A 19547-nucleotide genomic window follows, 5' to 3' on the forward strand; every position below is an offset into this window, starting at 1 on the left:
ATCTTTCTTTGTTTTATTTCAAACAAAAAATAACAACAAAATAAAATACACAATAAGTGCGTAGCAACAGACCAAACAGAAAAACAATATCTATGAAGTGTTACAAACAATATGTTCAATCTGTCCAAAAAGGAGTGAGCCGAAGCCAAAGCTTGTTATCCCCCCCATTCAACTGTAAATACTTCCATACATATTATAGATTTTGTATGTATCATATATTTTTATATTATATATTCATAGCAAGATAACAAAAATACATAACATATATATCATTTTAAACACCTACCAAAACATTTATTTAGATTTTGCACCAAACAACCCATTACCCCATCACCCCAGTACAGTCAGTATACTAACCCACCCTCACAATCACCTCTCTTACTCCTTATATCCTTTTATTAAAGTGATTTTATACAACGTTTTAAACTTTGTTTGTTTTAAAGTTTAGTTCTTCTCTTAGATTATACCCACACTGCCTTTCCATAAACAATTTGATGTAAATTTCCCAGAAGTAAATCATTTCTTGCTATGAACATGATTTGTGCTGTCTTAAGTTTAACCAGATCAATGAACTTCAGAATATGTGACTTGAAAATGAATTTGTCTGTTCCGTTACTGGTGATTCTGATTGCTCTCTTTTGTAATGTGGATAAAGACTGTAGGTTGGTTTTGTATGTGCTTCCCCAGATTTCCACACAATATCTCAGATATGGCAGTATGAGTTTATTATACAGCGAATAGAGTGATTTATTGTCTAGAATAGGGGTCTTCAATGTTCTTTAAACCAACTGAAAGGGAGATGGATCAGGACCCTCCAACTAAATGAAGTTGCATATTAAACTTGGCCTACAATAACGTATAGGGCGACCTAAAGCCTTTATACATACCTTTTTTTATTGTATAGAATACTAAATCATCTTTTAATGTTAAACATACATGTTGCACAGTGAATCTTTAGGATGAACTGGATCTGTGGATGGCTACCTTAGAGACAACCTCACCTATAGGCCAGTTAGCCTATCATCAGAGAGGATTTATATTTGCTAATAATATATTGGATTCAAGTTAAGAAAAATTCAAGTTAAGAAAAAGAAAAAAAGAAAAAAAGAAAAAAGGAGCAGGACGAAGCCAAAGCTTGTTATTTTTCCCACCCCTCATTCAACTTTAAATAGTTCCTGTAGGCTATATATTATACAGTATATTTTGTATATGTATGTATCATATATTTGATATTATATATTGATAGCAAGATAACAAATATACATAACATATATATAATTTCCAACACCTATCAAACATTTTTTACATTTTGCACCAAACAACCCATTACCCTAATCACCCACCCCAGTACAGTCAGTATAATAACCCACCCTCACAATTGAGGCCCCCCTGCAGTGACTTTGACGACCTCCTAGGGGTCCCGGACCCCCAGTTGAAGATCTCTGGTCTAGAATATATCTTGATTCCACTGGGAACACTGTGTTCTGACCTGTTTAACTTGGTGGTCCTTTGGCCGGGAGTGTGCGAATGACTACACTGAAGCCACAGAGTCTGGAAATATGTTTAGGAACCAGTTAAGGATATGGGGATTGCCCATCAGGTCTGGTAGTCTTACAGTAAGCTCAGTTAAGACTTTGCTTCACTACTTGCTAAGCAGGCAACTGTTGCGTGTGTATGTATGTATGTGTGTGTGTGTGTGTGTGTGTGTGTGTATAAGACTGTGAAGGTAGACCATTTGTAATTTATAGATAGATAGATAGAAAAATAGATAGCTAGATAGATAGGCAGATATAGATAGATAGATAGATAGATCAATAGACAGATGGATAGATAGAAAAATAGATAGATAAATAGATAGACAGATAGATAGAAAAATAGATAGATAGACAGATTGATAGATAGATAGATAGATAGATAGATAGATAGATAGATAGACAGACAGACAGATTGATAGATAGATAGATAGATAGATAGATAGATAGACAGACAGACAGATTGATAGATAGATAGATAGATAGATAGACAGACAGACAGACAGATAGATAGATAGATAGAAAAATAGATAGATAGATAGATAGACTTTTATTGATCCCATGATTGGGAAATTTCAGTGCTACAACAGCAAAATATCAGACACACAGCACAATATACAAGAAATAATAAATAGGATAGAATACAAGAACAAATATTCCAAAATAAAGATTAAAAAATTCAAAGGAAAGAATGTACAAATGTATATACAAGTTGGGAATAGAAATGTACAACTACTTAAATAGTATTTATTAAGATGTAAGTAAAACCTATGTATGTGCAAGTTGCACTATAGTGCAGCATTGTATCATAAGATGTCATAATATAAATGAAACACAGCTGTCAACGTTCAACATAAACTTGTATCAAACCTGAATTACACAGTTTTTTTCCACACAGAGCTCTTTGTCTAACTCTAAAAGAAACACAAGGATCATTAACTTGAATATTACACACTGTGTTGGAATATCAAAACAGATTTACATGAAGGGGTCACAAATCAAATGTATCTACTATTCAACTACATACATGAATTCATTTGGCAGATTCTTTTGTCCAAAGCAACGAAGCAAACTAGCAAGTCATTTCTTTTTATAGGCTACCTTTGAATACTTTTCCCCATGTGAAAGTACAGTACACTGAAGCACATTGCATCCACCAAAGAAAAAAATAGCTGTTCCTTCTGGAGCAGCGAAACCAGTAGCATCTGATATAAATCCAAGCTGACCTTGTGCTGATAAAGCACACAATAAAGTAAGATAAAAACGTTTACAGCGGCAATATAGCTAAAATTCCTAATCAGGGCACCATAATACTGTATGACACCTGATCTTGTAATTTTAAAACCTTTTTTCAGAATTATGAGATCCCAATCCTGTGATTATGAAATCTTTTCTGACCCGAATCTCGTTAATTATGACATACAGAAGTCACAGAACAGAAGTTTTTTTTTTCTTTGGTGAATGCAATGCACTTTTGCAAAAGTACAAGGTAATGTTTCACAAGATGCAGGTGGAGGTGGATGTCTCCTGTAGATACACAGTCCCCAGTATTGTGGATGTATCAGCTAGTTAAGTTTACATAGAAATTAGACTGGCCACAGTCAGACGGATGATGAGAAGAAGCATTTGGCAGTCCAACCGATGATATACTGACATTGGAGGGCCTAGGAAGACAAATCCAAAGGTGATAGTTTCTCACTTCAAAACACTTTAGAATGTGTTTAGCTGGTTATAGAACAGGGGTGTTGGAAAAAAAGAATCACATCAAGGGCCAGACATGTTTAGTTTATAATTGACATGCTTTTATTTCATAAAAAAAGTCAAATATCTTTGACTGTATTGTTGCATGTCTCATATAGCTTTCTCACTTAAAGTTTGGTTGACAATAAAGCCCTAAAAAAGTCAGCAAAAAAGGTCCTTAGCCATCATAGAAAAAAGCGACAAAAAACGTTGCAAAAAGGTATTCAAAACGCTGAAAAGGCGGGCCTAAATTGATTGTGAACTAAATTGATATGCGGGCCAGATCCCTATTTGCGAGGGGCTGGATTATGCCTGGGGGCCTATGCTAGGATTATACGTTGATCTAGGACCTAGACCTTCCTGTGCAGTAGCCTACCAGTCTCTATATGCAGGCCTGCTGTCAGGAATTATGGACAGGGGGACAAACATTTCCAAATTGAGCCACTCATCCAATCCACTCCAGCACCATAGACCTTGGGGGCTGGCAGTAGTTTAGTCCTTAGGGACTTGGCTTGGAAACTGGAGGGTCGCAGATTCAAGTCCCCGTATAGACCAGGTACGAAGTGTGGACTGGTAGTTGAAGAGGTGCCAGTTCACCTCCTGGGCCCTGCAAAGGTGCCCTTAAAAAAGGCAACAAACCCCCAACAGCTCAGGCGCCTTTAATGGGCAGCCCCCCTCACTCTGACATCTCTCCAGTTAGCCCATGTATAGGTCCTGTTTGTGCATGTGTATGTGTGTGTATTTCGGGGCTGTGTGTAAGGTGTAAAATGTAATTTTCCCCATGGGGATTAATAAAAAGCCAGGGTCTTCTGTACCCTTTGAACCCCCCTGATGGCAGGCCTGCCTATATGGTCTCAGAGAATCACTATGGAGCTAAAAGAGTCTCAATAAAGATATATGCACACACTACATTCACATATGCACACACAGGATTCATACATGCACACACATGATTCATAAATACACACACAGGATACACAAATGCGCACAAAATTCACAAATACACACAAAATTGAAAAAGCACAGAAGATTCACAAATGCATACAAAATTCAGAAATGCACACAAAATTCAGAAATGCAAACAACATTTACAAATGCACACAAGATTCAGAAATGTATTTCTGATGCACACACAAATATATCTTGATTTACAAACTGCTTGCGGTCTGTGAACTTCACTGCATTTGTGTGTGAATTTTGAGACTGCCCTGACTTGGCTCGACACACAAATGCCTTTTTTTAAACAGGGAATGTTCTGCAACCAATCAGATATCTCCCTTGTTTTAGCCAATCACAAGAACGCACCCCACGTAGGGGATTGTTTACTTATAAGCCAATCACATGAACGCGTTGAATGTGGTGTAGGAGTCATGAGGGGCTTTCCGACCGGAGGGATTTTTGCAGTTCTTAGAACTAAACGTTCCTAGAACAATTTTTTCGTCGTGTTGCGACAGGAAAAATTTGGGGATTTTTAAGTTCCTTTGGCCTCAGTTTTTTAGCTCCTACTTCAGAGCAGGGTCTTTTCCCTTTTCCCTTTTCCTAGGTGTACTTGACTGGTCGAAGTTATAAGTCACGCCCACTGCCAACTCGGAACTTGCAGACGGAGCAACAACCAACAACGGAACATTTTTAACAATTTTCACCATCTTATTCATCATTAAATTCACTTCTGACAACATTTTAGGCGAGAAATCAACTATGTAGACGTCAAATATGGGCCGTTTTACGAAAATTGATGGCTAATTGCAAATTTTGTCCGACTGTGTGTCGGAGTTCAGCGGCCGGTGCTGCCTGTGTTGCTGCCTCGCCGCCCGGCCTGCCTTCCTTCACAGACCCCGGCCTGCTGGGAGGTAGATGGAGCTCCGTCACGGCTGGCAGCCCACGGCACTCCATACCCGCACAAAGTCACAGTTTTTTGGGTTAATGGACTACCAAACGCCGCTGCCCTGACAGAGCTCCAGGGCCTGCAGCTCCCCTCTTCCTGCTAAATGGCCGCTGTGTGTGAGTGAGAGCGCGGTCAGCGAGCTTGTTACGCCCGCAAGCTCTTACTGCAGATTCCAGTTAATCTCATAATGGATATGTGTGTTGAGTTATTTAAACAAACGATCATGGAAATAAACGCTTCTTGTCCGCGAGTCTCATTGATAGAGCCTGCGGCTGGATGGAGCTCTATCAATGAGAGCTAGCTAGCCTCCTCTTAGACCTCTGAAACGAAACCCCTAATGTTCACAAAAAAGCATTACATTGAAATCGGACACCATAGTTAGCTTTATAAGACCTTGGGGTAGATGTTCTATAAGTGGCATGACGAAATTCAAACTGTAAATATACGAAAATTATGCCGAAAGTGTAGCAACGATCTTTCCCATAGGATTAAATGGGACACATAGCTAGCCTAGCTAGCAGCTCCTCCTAAGGAGACCCCTAATGTTCACAAAAATGCATTAAATTGAAATTGGACACCATAGTTAGCTTTATAAGACCTTGGGGTAGCTATTTTATAAGTGACGTGACGAAATTCAAACAGTAAATATACGAAAGTTATGCCGGCAGCTGGCAGCCAGCCAGCTCCGGAGCTCCGTGGAGCCCCGAGCCCCGGTCGTCCAATAACCGAGAAACGGTGACTTTCACTGGGTATGGAGTTTGCCGCTTTCTCGTCAGACTGTGTGGAGCTCCTAAAGTTGAGCAAAACATTATGTGAATTACTACGAGAATGGATGACTCCACCCACATAGCGCTGTGTGAACGCGTTCATGTGATTGGCTTATAAGTAAACAATCCCCCACGTGGGGTGCGTTCTTGTGATTGGCTAAAACAAGGGAGATATCTGATTGGTTGTAGATCATTCCCTGTTTAAAAAAAGGCATTTGTGTGTCGAGCCAAGTCAGGGGAGTCTCAAAATTCACACACAAATGCAGTGAAGTTCACAGACCGCAAGCAGTTTGTAAATCAAGATATATTTGTGTGTGCATCAGAAATACATTTCTGAATCTTGTCCTGTGCATTTCTGAATTTTGTATGCATTTGTGAATCTTCTGTGCTTTTTAAATTTTGTGTGTGTATTTGTGAATTTTGTGCGCATTTGTGTATCCTGTGTGTGTATTTATGAATCATGTGTGTGCATGTATGAATCCTGTGTGTGCATATGTGAATGTAGTGTGTGCATTTATCTTTATTGAGACTCTTTTAGCTCCATAAATCACAATCTGGTTACGGCACAATAGATGTAACCTACACTCACTCATAAGGTGCAAGGGCGCCAAGTATTGGTCTTTTTAGAGTACTACAGGACATCTCTAAAGAGACTATGTTTATTTTAAATGTAGTTTTCAAATTCCGAAAGAAATTCCAGGGGTGAGTGATGCTTGGCAAAAATCTTAGAGAGAGATTCTCAAAAAACTTTTTAGGGTAAAACAGGGAATGATAATAGCCAATGACATGATCAGCTGGCCTATAGTTGAAGTGTGAATACCAAGTTATTTGACTGTAGCCTATTGTAAAATTATAAGATGGAGTTTATTGTTGAAGTAGGAAGAAGGAAGTAGGAGAAGAAGGAATGGCTATCTATTAAGAATAAAGTGCGACTGTGCTGATGGGTAACATGCAGAATAAAAGTATTAGGCTACCGTGTAACGTTACACTTATTGTACAAACAACTACAGTCATGTGACTGTAGTTATTTATTTACGAATGTAGCTGACGTGACATCAAACCTAACTTAAAGTTACTTGGATCCTGGTTGGGGGATTCAGGTTATCTCGGCCTCTACCTGCTGGATAAGTTCGGTACCACATCACCACACGGCGCCATATTAGACAGACATTGTACTGCTGCGGAATACGGACCAAGCCAAGCCAAGGAAAGGGAACGGTACTCCAGATGACAAGGGTACACAGGCCGCAGTAGTCTATTCGCAAAACACTCGAGGTAACTGCTATATGGTTGACAACGAGTAATTGAGACAAGCATCTCGGGCAGCGTAGTCCGAGGCGTGTTGTTTTCGTTGTTGTTTAGCTAGCTAAGTTGCCGGGCAGACATGACTTCCTTGGTTCAGCGGAGCTCGGGCCTCGTGCAGAGGCGGACCGAAGCCTCGCGCAACGCCGCTGACAAAGACCGTCCGTCCGGCGAGGAGGACCATGAGCCCCGACGGGGAGACGAGCAGGACGAGGACGATACCGGAGACTCCAAAGAAACACGTCTCACCTTGATGGAAGAAGTGCTGTTGTTAGGACTGAAGGACCGAGAGGTAATAGCAGATACACCCTGGTCTCTAACGCTATAAAATTAAGGTAAATCTTAACGTTAAACGAAGCTAACGTTAGCTATATGTTCCTACCCGACGTAGTTTAGTCAACGCTAGCTATAGCTAACAACAATAATGGGCCTTAGAGTTGCCGACAGAGCTGGTCGATGGGATTTGGCAAAACACTGTTATGTCGAGAAGCGATCTTATACATTTAGTCAAAAGTGGTGGTTAGCTAGTGATTTGGACATTGTCTTATGACAGATAGTTAGTCTTTGTTGTGACGTTTGTGCCTCTTGGTACACTAACGCTAGCGAGTTAGCTTAACGGGATACACAGTAACGTTACAAGATCACTAACAGAGTTCCTTGGAATTTAAACGGATGGGTTAATGATCTGATGGTATATTTTAATGTAACTATTCCAGGAATGCTGAATGTCGCACAGTAGAACTATTAATCTACTGCTATGGGGTTATTCTGTAATGCCACTTTATCACTGATTAAACAGTAACGTTACAGTCGGTGCTAATTAAAAAGTATTGGCATCCCCTTGTACTATTTCCGGTCTTGTTTTTTACCACGTCGTATCCCAGTGGAGTTAACCAGAATGTGTTGACACTGATAAACAGAAAAAAATGTTTAAAGCCCAAGTGAAAACCAACGTTTATAAATGTATCTAAAACACATCTTAATCATCACGAGTGCACCCAGTTCTTTATCACCTGTGTCTAACCAAGATGAGAGAAGTGAGTTTAAGATATAGGTGTCTGGAGGTTTCAACAGGTGGCTAGTCCATTTCCTTTCCAAAACTGTAAAATATAAAATAACAACTACATCACGAAGATAAATAAACACTCCAAATCTGTTAAAAGTTAACTACAAATTACCATTTGAGGAATACATTTTTTGATCCATGTAGAAATAATGTGATTTATCCATCTATATAATATTTTGACTGACACATTTTAATTAAAACCAACAGTGAGTACGTTTACATGCACACTAATATTCCACTATTATTCTGAATATGACAGGTCATGTAAACGGCGTGTTCTGTTTTGATATTCCGAAATAGGCCTTTTTCTAATATAGCATTTTCCGATTAAGGCGTGCCGGTATTGTTCGGGTTTTAGAAGCATTCAGAATATGTGTCTCAATCGCGCAATGATGGAACCCACTGCAGGCAAGACCCGCCCTATGAAGCAATCAGATTGGTTGAGGCATTGACCTCGAGTAAGGTTAGGATAGCCGATTGGTCAGAGGATAGGACCTGAACAAATCGGGTTCCGTTACCTCGCTGAGCACGGACGCCTGGCCAATCATAGCACGCAAATACTATTGAAGGGCGGATCTTGCCTAGACCTGCTGTGGGTTCCATAATAACCAAGGGGGTAAGTGTCTCCTCACAACCCGAACCTCCTATGGCGCCATTTTGATGCTAATAAGCCATCACCCCCCGTTAGCATTCCATTGGCTGCCATTCATTCTGACGTCACTTTGACAGAGAATAACTTTACATCTGAAGAGTTTAAAGACTCTATTTGTCCATTGTTTATTTCTAAAGAAACACGACAATGTATAAAAGGCTCCATTACCTTGTATCTCACGTTATGGCTCCGTAGCAGACGTTTTTATAAAAATAGGCTAACGATTGGGTCATAACCACGAGACTTACTGTCTCATAGTAGAGGAATTACCGTGTAGTACAGGAGAAGCTCTCAGGCAGTTTGGACTTCCAAACTATCATTTTAGTGATCAATAATTAGCCTGTGTCCATGTTATCTCCTTACATATACCTACGCTCTCCGTCTCTGCTAGATTGGGAATGATTGAGATTTCTCTTGGCACAGCTACCAGAAGACTTACAACTTTCAGACAGGTTGCTCACGGCACATTTACGTCGTCTCTCTCAGTTGGAGGCTACGCAGTAACGCTCGGCGCTCACCGGAAAAGTGCTTGTAATGGCGTCCACTGGTCTCCGTCCAGAGCAACGGGATCTGTTGGTCCACTCTTATATACTGTCTATGGTAATAACGCGTCTCAATCAGGGTACAACGCAGTTTGCAACAGTTTACGGCTTACGGTCCGTGTGTTGCTATGGTTGTGCACAAACCAACCAGCCAACCGTTTAAGTGAGTCCGGCTTTTGGTAGAGATGCATGCTCAACAGAAAAGAAACACAGCTACTTTTAGCCATTATGAAAGACTTGGATATCAACAGCTTTTTGGATATGAGCTGACATTTTCAAGAAGCTGGTTGAAAGAATGAAAGATGGATGCTGTGTTCGCATGTTCAAACAAATCCTCCACCGCTGGAATACTTTGAAAAAAATCCTATTTAGCACGGCAACATGTAAACGGGAATATTAGTGGACTATTCACTTTCATTAGCCATTGAAACATCATAATCGGAATATTGTCTTTTACGGAATAAGGGCAGTCATCTGTCTCCGTTTTATATTGGAGGAAAGGAACGCACAAGGCACATACAAAGGTGGTGATGTCAAACTAATGCCAGCTGTAATGTTTGGACCAGTGAGTACATATTCTGTACCATACTATACCATAATAATTTCATCTAAGGGTGCTTAAAATATTTGCAACTGACAGGAACTGTAGCCTAAAGTGTTGTTTAAGGTTATCTGTTTACTCACTGCGCTTATCAGCTTGACCAACAGGAACTCTCCTGACAGCCGGTCTGGGTCCATTTTGCTCAGGGGTTTTCCTGCATAGGGGTGTTTTTGGCACCCCCCAAAGAGGTTTTAGCCAGCCCCAAAGGAAAATGACCAGCACCAAAATGACAAGAATTGAGAATAAAAATAGCAATTCAAATCTTCTCTGAATTAGTTTAAGAGCAATTTACTAAACACCCGCTGAAGCAGAACATAAACTTGAATATGAGCACTGATCTGAGTCAGGCTGTGTCAGACTCTCCCCTTGGGTTGGGTATCCATGCCTTAATTCTGATGTGTTTCCATGATGTAGGGCTACACCTCGTTCTGGAATGACTGCATTTCATCGGGGCTGCGAGGCTGCATGCTGATAGAACTGGCTCTACGAGGACGGCTTCAGCTAGAGGCTTGTGGCATGCGGAGGAAAGGTCTGCTGGCCAGAAAGGTAGGTGTCCCTGCTTGCACTTTGACTACAAAAATGGTTCTGCTGGTGCCCTTTCTTTGCCTTGTCTTAACTGATTTGCGTGTAGCATCAACCTGCAGTTATTTGTAAAAAGGCATGACCAATTCCAAGGAAAGTTTACTCTGAGAATTTTGCATTGCAAAAAGCAATACTAGGCCTTAAGGCGTGTTTTGGTTAAACGTCTGCCCATTTAAATGAATTGTAACCTGCATGTAGCAGCACTCCTCCCTCACATTTATAGATCATTTAGCATCCCATTAAATAGGAATTTGGCAAGATTACAAACCCTCTGCATGCACAGTGCGTTCTCCCATCACATGTGCAGCCTACACTATGACCAACACATGCTCTCCGGGAGGTTTTGATTATATTACTGGAGCAAACACATTTTATATTTTTTATATTTCAGTTAACCAGCAGATAGTAACCGAAAGCAAAGTACATAGTTTATAACTTGTTAAAGGACAGTTCCGGCGCAAAACGAACCTAGGGTAATAACAGATGTGTACCCACTCTGTCGTTCTCTGGGACATGTTTTCATGCTAATCCAATGAGTTTGTAGCTTGAAACAAGCTAGCGCGGACCGCTGATTAGCTTACAACGCTAGTATTCAGGGCACAGGGAAAGTAAAAACAAATCACTATTTATACCACTAAAAAGGCTCAAAATATCACCACACTTCAACGGTAGCATAATGAGGGTCCCTACATGTTAACCGAAGCATTGAGAACTTTGTAAGTGTACAGACAGTTTATTAAAAAGATAGATTATAAAGACACTCGTGTTCATGTTTCCATGCCGCCACCATCTTGAAAACCAGCCATGACTTACAGCTGGCGATGCAAACTAAAATCAAAAGCAATTTGCTCAATATATCTGAAATAATCACACCACTGTAAAACATAACTTGTCTAGTGTACTTACTCAGTGGATAACTAATAAAAAAGTTTCAAGTCCAGCCCTGTTTATCAGAGAGGGGAAATCTTCAGACACAGTTGGGTGTCCATAGCTTCACAATGTCTGCGGGTACACCACCAGTTTCCTGAAGTACGAGGCTATGTTGCGGCATTGACTACCGGTAGCTCTCTCTCTCTCTCGTAGCCCTTTCATGGAGCTCCCACAGCTCTTCGTTCAATAAACTGTCTGTACACTTATGTTCTCAATGCTTCAGTTAACATGAAGGGACCCTCATTATGCTACCGTTGAAGTGTGGTGATGTTTTGAGCCTTTTTAGTGGTATAAATAGCAATTTGTTTTTACTTTCCCTGAGCCCCGAATACTAGCGTTGTAAGCTAATCAGCGGTCCGCGCTAGCTTGTTTCAAGCTACAAACGCATTCGATTAGCATGAAAACATGTCCCAGAGAACGACAGAGTGGGTACACATCCGTTATTACCCTAAGTTCGTTTTGGGGGGGGAAGAGTGTCAATGAAACTGTTGTGTTCTTAAACCGCCCAACAATGCACAAGTAGACTTTATATTTCTCAATTACAGTTTTCCGTCAGATTGTTTATAGATTTCGACATTTCCGACCGCACTTGAAGGCAGCTTTATTTCACAGGGGAGAGAGAGAAGGAAAAGAGACGAGCGAGACATAGCCCGTGCTTTGTTGTTGCAGGAAACATTCAGCTATTACACAAAGTCCCGGGCAGTTCAGTGCTTGTTTGATGTTTTTAAAACGTTCTTGTGGCAGAGATGGAGGCAGTGATGTTTCCTGTATCCTGTACAGGACTCTCACACAGCCTCAAACCAGAGCTCAAAACACACTAAGTCTTTTTGTCTGTCAAGTCTGATCTCCATTTCCATGATTGGCCACAGCAGCGTGACGTGGGATTTCTCCAAAAGTTGAGTCAGTCTCAACTTTTCACGCAGGCCCGCTGCATTTTTTTGAGTGTCCCCCCTGCAGCAACCCCCCGCCGCAGCCTAAACACACTACCTCCATTCAAAATGAATGGAAAGACCTGCGTTTTTGACGGACCGTCAGGCGGCCGACGCAGGCTGTGTGAACGCAGCCTAACGTGCGCGCGTGTGTGCCACTGTGTAGGCGAACCATCATGCGGCACATGTCTGCGTCTGCTCGTCCAGATGCTCTCCACATTGTTTTTACGTCCATACGCTTAGGCGCTGCGTCAAAGCCAGATAATGGCAGGAAAACCCTGCATATGACATGGTAACTACAGCTGGAGCAAATAACCCCTATATTACAATTTTATTCCAGTTAATTCCAATGGAAAGTTTCCACCTTGAATATTCCAGGAATTTTGCAACTCTTCACACCTAAACTCTTAACTGCTCCATATTCCATCATCATCATTATGGCCTAAATAAAAGTGAATGAGGGAATTAGTTTTTGGGGCAAAGTACACTACCGGTCAAAAGTTTGGGGTCAATTAGAAATTTCCATTCCACTCCATTATATACAGAATACCAGCTGAGATCAGTTGCATTATCAGGGCAGCAGTTTTCAGATTACATTATGTGCTTACATAATTGCAAAAGGCTTCTCCAGTGTTTTCTCAGTTAGCCTTTTAAAATGATATCAGATTAGTAAACAGAATGTGCCTTTGGAACATTGGATGAATGGTTGCTGATAATGGGCAATGTAGATATTGCATTAAAGATCAGCCACTTCTTTCTACAACAGTCGAGAACCCTTTTGACATTATGTACATAATGTAATCTGAAAACTGCTGCCCTGATTAAAAAAACAATGCAACTGATCTCAGCTGGTATTCTGTCTGGAATGGAAATTTCTAAGTGACCCCAAACTTTTGACCGGTAGTGTAGTTTTCAATTTATTTTCATAACCAGTCATCTTATCAATTGACAACAAGTTAACGTCACTCAGCGATATACGCAGAGCCTTGAGGAATTAAAAGGAAAGGGACATGTTGTGTCTATTTCGGCGACTGTCCTCTGATAACTACGCCGTGTAACTGGCTGTCATCATTCTGAATGATTTTGCAGGTGATTTGTAAGTCGGACGCTCCAACAGGTGACGTGCTCCTGGATGAGGCCCTAAAACACATCAAAGACACCCAGCCGCCGGAGAGCGTGCAGAGCTGGATCGAACTGCTCAGCGGTGAGTTAAGCTGCTTCGTTGGCCCCCCGCCCCACACTGGTTGTATGTGTGGACAGAGATCTGTTGATGGTGTCGGACTTTGTGGCGATTTTCAACTTGAGGCAACAACAATAAAACCCTCTGTGGCTAAATAATACCTCACTGATGAAGGATCAAAACTCTTACATTTAATCATGACAAAGCAGACTTCAGACTTCAAAGACGTGATGATGCTGAGTGAAGAAATGATCTGCTGAGTCTTTTATTAAAATAAGATTCTTCTTCACCTGAATTTAGTGCATCTCCTAGAAGCAACATAGAAATACAATTGTACCAAAAGACAATTTACCCCAAATTAAAGTAAAAAAATCACGTTGTGCTACATTTCTGCTAACTAACAAATCTATTTAAAATAAGACTTAAAATAACTGGCCACTGGTGTGGGTTGGCTGCCATGAAAAACTCAGAGGAGCAGCTTGTCACTAAATGAGAATAGCTGGTCCACCTTAAACGTTAGCCCACCTTAAGAGAGCCGTAAAGAGGATTACGGTCGTTCTAAGCAAAATTTAGTGGAGTGGCATGTCACTAAAATTAGAATAGCTGGTCCACCTTAAAAGTCAGTCCACCTTAAGTGAGCCTGTGCCGAAAGTTGTCGCTAACTTTAGGGCTAACCCACTTCACTTTAACCAAGGGGGTAAGCCTCTCCTCAGACCGCGAACCTCCTATGGCGCCATTTTGATGCTACCAAGCCATCACCTCCTGTTAGCATCCCATTGACTGCCATTCATTTTGACGTCACTTTGACAGAGAATAATTTTACATCTGAAGAGTTTAAAGACTCTATTTGTCCATTGTTTATTTCTAAAGAAACACGACAATGTATAAAAGGCTCCATTACCTTGTACCTCACGTTATGGCTCCGTAGCAGACGTTTTTATAAAAATAGGCTAACGATTGGGTCATAACCAAGCGACTTACTGTCTCATAGAATTACCGTATAGTACAGGAGAAGCGCGCAGGCAGTTTGGACTTACATTAGCTGTTTAAGTGTAATTACTAATGTTAACTATCATTTTAGTGATCAATAATTAGCCTGTGTCTATGTTATCTCCTTACATATACCTACGCTCTCCGTCTCTGCTAGATTGGGAATGATTGAGATTTCTCTTGGCACAGCTACCAGAAGACTTCCAACTTTCAGACAGGTTGCTCACGTCACATCTACGTCTTCAAGCTCAGTTGGAGGCTGCTCAGTAACGCTCAGCCAGCACCGGGAAAGTGCTTCTAATATCCTTCGCACACACGGGATCTGTTGGTCCATTCTTATATACTGTCTGTGACTTTAACTAGCAGATGGCAAGACACACACACACACACACACACACACACACACACACTGCTATGTTCACAGCTATAACCTTACTGCTAACTTCATACTTGACGTCATACACACTATTTCTCTCTCTCTCTCTCTCTCTCTCTCTCTCTCTCTCTCTCTCTCTCGCTCATACACATACGCACGCACGCACACACACTTTCTCCCTCTCACACACACAGAGAAGGCTCTTTGCTCTGCTCCGCACAGAGCCTATGCACTAGGAGTTGTTTTTTTACTATTCAAATTATATTCGACTTTCGGAATTCGTTAACAGCCCTAGTGTGTACTCTCTATAGAAGACAACCTGTAACTCCAAGCCTTTCCCTGTAGTATGTGCAGTGTCTGAGATTTCGGTACTGCTTCTGTTCTTTTTGTTTTCACGACACCTCGTCATAGATGATAGGGCTGCACAATATATCACTTTTTTATTGTCATTGCGTTATCAACTTGCGCATTAAACATATCGCAAAAGATTTTTTGTGTTATAAAAAAAAATAATTAAATATCAGCAGAAAGCTGCACTTTTAAATGTAACTGTCACTTTTTTTTAGTGATGCCTTTTATATTCAATTCAATGTTCAATTTGTTCAATAAAAGTGTTTAGAAAATATTTCCTTTCATTTGTGGTATATTAGCAAATACTGAAATCAGCTGAACTGAGTACTCTTTAATATGTTTATTTATCGCAAGTCATATTGTCATCGTGCAGCCCTAGTAGATTAGCACGTCCCCTTTTTTGTCATTAACTGTCCTATGTTTTATCGGCTGGTGTTTAGGAGAGACGTGGAACCCCCTGAAGCTCCATTACCAGCTGCGGAACGTCCGCGAACGGCTGGCCAAAAACCTTGTGGAGAAAGGCGTCCTCACCACCGAGAAGCAGAACTTCCTGCTTTTTGACATGACCACGCATCCTCTCACCAACAACAACATCAAGCAGCGCCTCATCAAGAGGGTGCAGGAGGCCGTGCTGGACAAGTGGGTGAACGACCCCCAGCGTATGGACAAGCGTCTGCTGGCGCTCATCTTCCTGGCCCACTCCTCGGACGTCCTGGAGAACGCCTTCGCCCCGCTGCTGGATGACCAGTACGACCTGGCCATGAAGAGAGTGCGGCAGCTGCTGGAACTGGAGCCCGAGGGGGAGAGCCTGAAGGCCAACGCCAACGAGCTGCTATGGGCCGTGGTGGCCGCCTTCACCAAATAAAGCCGCCACAGCGGGGACAGCGAGCAGTCGTGGCATTCAAGTGGCATTGTGCTCTGGGGCAGGAATCCGTAGTACTGACCCCAACGTGGTGACTTGACTGAATTCCAGTTCACCCCCCCTGCCTGGACTTTTGGAATGGGCTGCCCTTTTTTCTTCTCATCCCTCTCGTTGTTTTCTTTTCCTTCCAGATAACTCCCCTCCCCCCATGTGTCGTTTGTGTTCACTTTTGCTAAAAAAAAAAAAAAAACTCATGGAACTTGGAATCAAGTAGTTGGGGATGATATGGGTGAGGCCAAATGACGACGTTGGTTCATATCCTCTTTTATTTTCTATCGGGTATATCTTTCTGTGGAACTGTTTTCTTAGAGGTATGGTATGTACGGCACAGGTTACTCAAGGTAGCATCCTGACACGCCCGAGAATAAAATAACCAATTGCGATGTACATGTACGGATCCATGTACAGGGCAGTGATGCCGTATAGGAATGAAAGGTAAACTGATGCTCATGTCAAGTCTCTTCAAGTCCAAGGATCCCATTTACCACGTGTGATTCAAGTGTATGGTGTCACAGCATTCTTTGACTTTAAAATCAAGTACTGGTAAACTAATGCTATCAGATCTGAAAGTCTGAGTCGATTGATGCCTCTTAATCCATCCATTACACATATTATATATACTTGCTTATCCTGTGCAGGGATGCCAGGGGGCTGGAGACTCTCCCAGCTCTCACTGGCCAGGGGAGGGGGGAGGCTGTACACCCTGGACACATCGCCAGTATATCACAGGCCTGACACAGAGACAGACGGCCATTCAGTTTCCAGTTCACCTGACCTGCATGTCTTTGGACTGTGCAAGGAAAGCACATGCAGGCACTTGCGGGGGGGGGGGGGGGAAAAATATCCTAGCTCCACACAACTGCCTGCTGGATTCGGATTGAAGATTTCCATGGTGCGAGGCAACAGCGTCAACCGCTGAGCCACCGTGCTGGCTTACATTCCATCCCTTCTGGCCAAAGTTGTGCGGAAGATCATTTTTTTTGTACAACAGGACAATAAGCCTGCACATGCATGGACACATACAGTACGTTCCCTGCAATATGGAGTGGGACTTATCAGTTTACTTAGACATCTACCCCGTTGAATATTTTGGGTAAAAGCCTTTCAAATGAAAAAAATATGATGTTCTCCAAAATATAAAACATGAGGAAAACATCATTAGACAGACTTGTTTAGTGCATTTGGTAAAATAGTGCTGGAATAATATACTGTAAATCCTAAAGTTAACGTAGAATGGATGGGGCTGATAGAAGTACAGTGTGTGATGATAGATGATGCTCTTAAACATATCTTCTGGCCAGTAGTGTTTTATTCGCAGTGAAACATGATTTTTGGTTTGTATCTCATCTAGATGCACTGTCAAAATGTGTGCATGTCGAATATAACCCTGGTTACATTCAGAATTCCAGTATGTAATATCTGAATGGTAATGGTTGAAAGCAAACGCATCTAGGTGCAAAATCATCTCCTTGATTAAAAACAGATGGCTCTAAAAATGTGTAATTGATAGGATTTGGTAGTATCAGCTAACAGCGGGGTAAGACACCTTTTTGCATTAGTGGCTGTTGAGGATCAAATTGAAATATTTTAGTGGCAGAAACAAACTCAGGAAAGCAGACCCAATCAATGCCAGCTGCCTTTGTTAGCTAAATTCAAATAGACATAATTTTCACTTATTAGTGAATGCCAATATAATAATCACAAATGGAATAATCCACGGGTCTTAATGCAGAAGAAATGCATTTATGATGATCTCCTCCTCAGCTTTTGGGTTTGTGTATGCTACCCGGACTTGATTTCAGAAACAAAACACCTTCAAGCCATTCACTTGAGACATTTTGTGAAAACTACGCTCATGAATGTGAAGATAAATGTGAATTTCAACTTTTCTCCAGCACATGGATAGGTCTAGTACGTTTACATGATTTCATGATATATTGTCTGTATTTAAACATACAGAAAACAAGACCTGGTTTTAGGGAACTTGGGTGTTAGATGTTAGAGCTCGGTCTACTGCAGACAACAAATCCAATCTTTGAGTCAACTAGTGGACCAGCCAGCACACAATATATCATATGGAAATCAGACAGCTTTAGAGTTGTTGGAAGGTGTATTTTTTCACTTAATGGAGCTATGCTAGCAGTTTCCCCCTGCCTCTGGACTTTAAACTAGGCTAAACATATTCCAGACCTATCGTTGTCTTGGATGCAAAGAGCTGAAATAGATCTTGATCTTCTCATGTGAGTGTGGGCTTGTGGCAAACGAGTGCATTTCCTAAACTTGTCAGTGATGCTTAAATGTGCAGACAGTTTGCTTTACGTTGCAGCAACTTGTAAAATAAATCCATTGTACTCACTTAACTTTGAAAATAATCTGATGGATTATCTAACTTTACCAAAGTCTAATCCGAATAATCAAAAGATGGGTTCACATTCCAGATGTTGTGTGTAATTGTATTTGTCACAGTATCTTTCACGATTCAGATGCTGGTCGTGCTCTAAAACATTCATCAAAGCCTTTTCACCATGAACCATACCTTGCTCTTAATTTCATATTGCCTCAATTTTATGAATTTTGTTTTCACACTTGTTTAGCTGTTCTCTGTTTTAACACAACTTTTGCTACTCCGCCTCATGGATCTGGTGAAAGACATTGCTGTATGACGGACAGCCTCCCTCTGGTATCGTATGTAGCAAAGGGCTGGGAGTGATCAGTCAGTGATCCTGGGAGAAGAAAGAGGTTTATGCATCAGAAAACACCTCAAACTGCAGAGTGAATATGAGAGATTATATATGTTATCTAAATAAAGGGACCTGTAGTCTGTGTACTTTCTTTCACCCTAGAAAATAAACCGAGAGCTTGGAAGTGCCTAATCACACAACTGATTTTAAGTTTTATTTGAAGCTTGTGAACACAACTTCTTTGTCCCATGGTAGGATTCTGGTTTAGCTCATCTGTCCGGCTTTCTTTCGTGGCAACATATTTACCAGTTGGACATTCATTTCATTGTGAAATGCAAATCAACCAGGCTTTACTCTAGTGCGAAAGAAGCCACGCTCACTCTGGCACATGATGTGATGGGTTTCCAGCCACTAGTCTTCCTTTGTTTCTTATCTTTTTTTTTTATAACCCATTGAATCCAGCGGATGTAATTTGAATTTATGAAAAATCTTTACAAATTGACCATTCATTCATATATT

The 19547-nt window shown here is 41.2% G+C and overlaps 1 protein-coding gene across 1 annotated transcript; it reads left to right on the top strand.

The window, feature by feature from the left end:
• Positions 1-6660: 6660 nt before the first annotated feature.
• golph3 (golgi phosphoprotein 3) lies at positions 6661-17182 on the top strand. Its single transcript, XM_031300489.2, has 4 exons — positions 6661-7518; positions 10502-10633; positions 13618-13732; positions 15866-17182. The coding sequence occupies exons 1-4, from the start codon at positions 7309-7311 to the stop codon at positions 16288-16290; spliced, it is 882 nt and encodes a 293-aa protein (XP_031156349.1). The 5' UTR covers positions 6661-7308; the 3' UTR covers positions 16291-17182.
• The last annotated feature ends 2365 nt before the right edge of the window (positions 17183-19547 follow it).

This window comes from Sander lucioperca, chromosome 2, assembly GCF_008315115.2.
Source record: "Sander lucioperca isolate FBNREF2018 chromosome 2, SLUC_FBN_1.2, whole genome shotgun sequence".
Lineage (NCBI taxonomy): Eukaryota > Metazoa > Chordata > Actinopteri > Perciformes > Percidae > Sander > Sander lucioperca.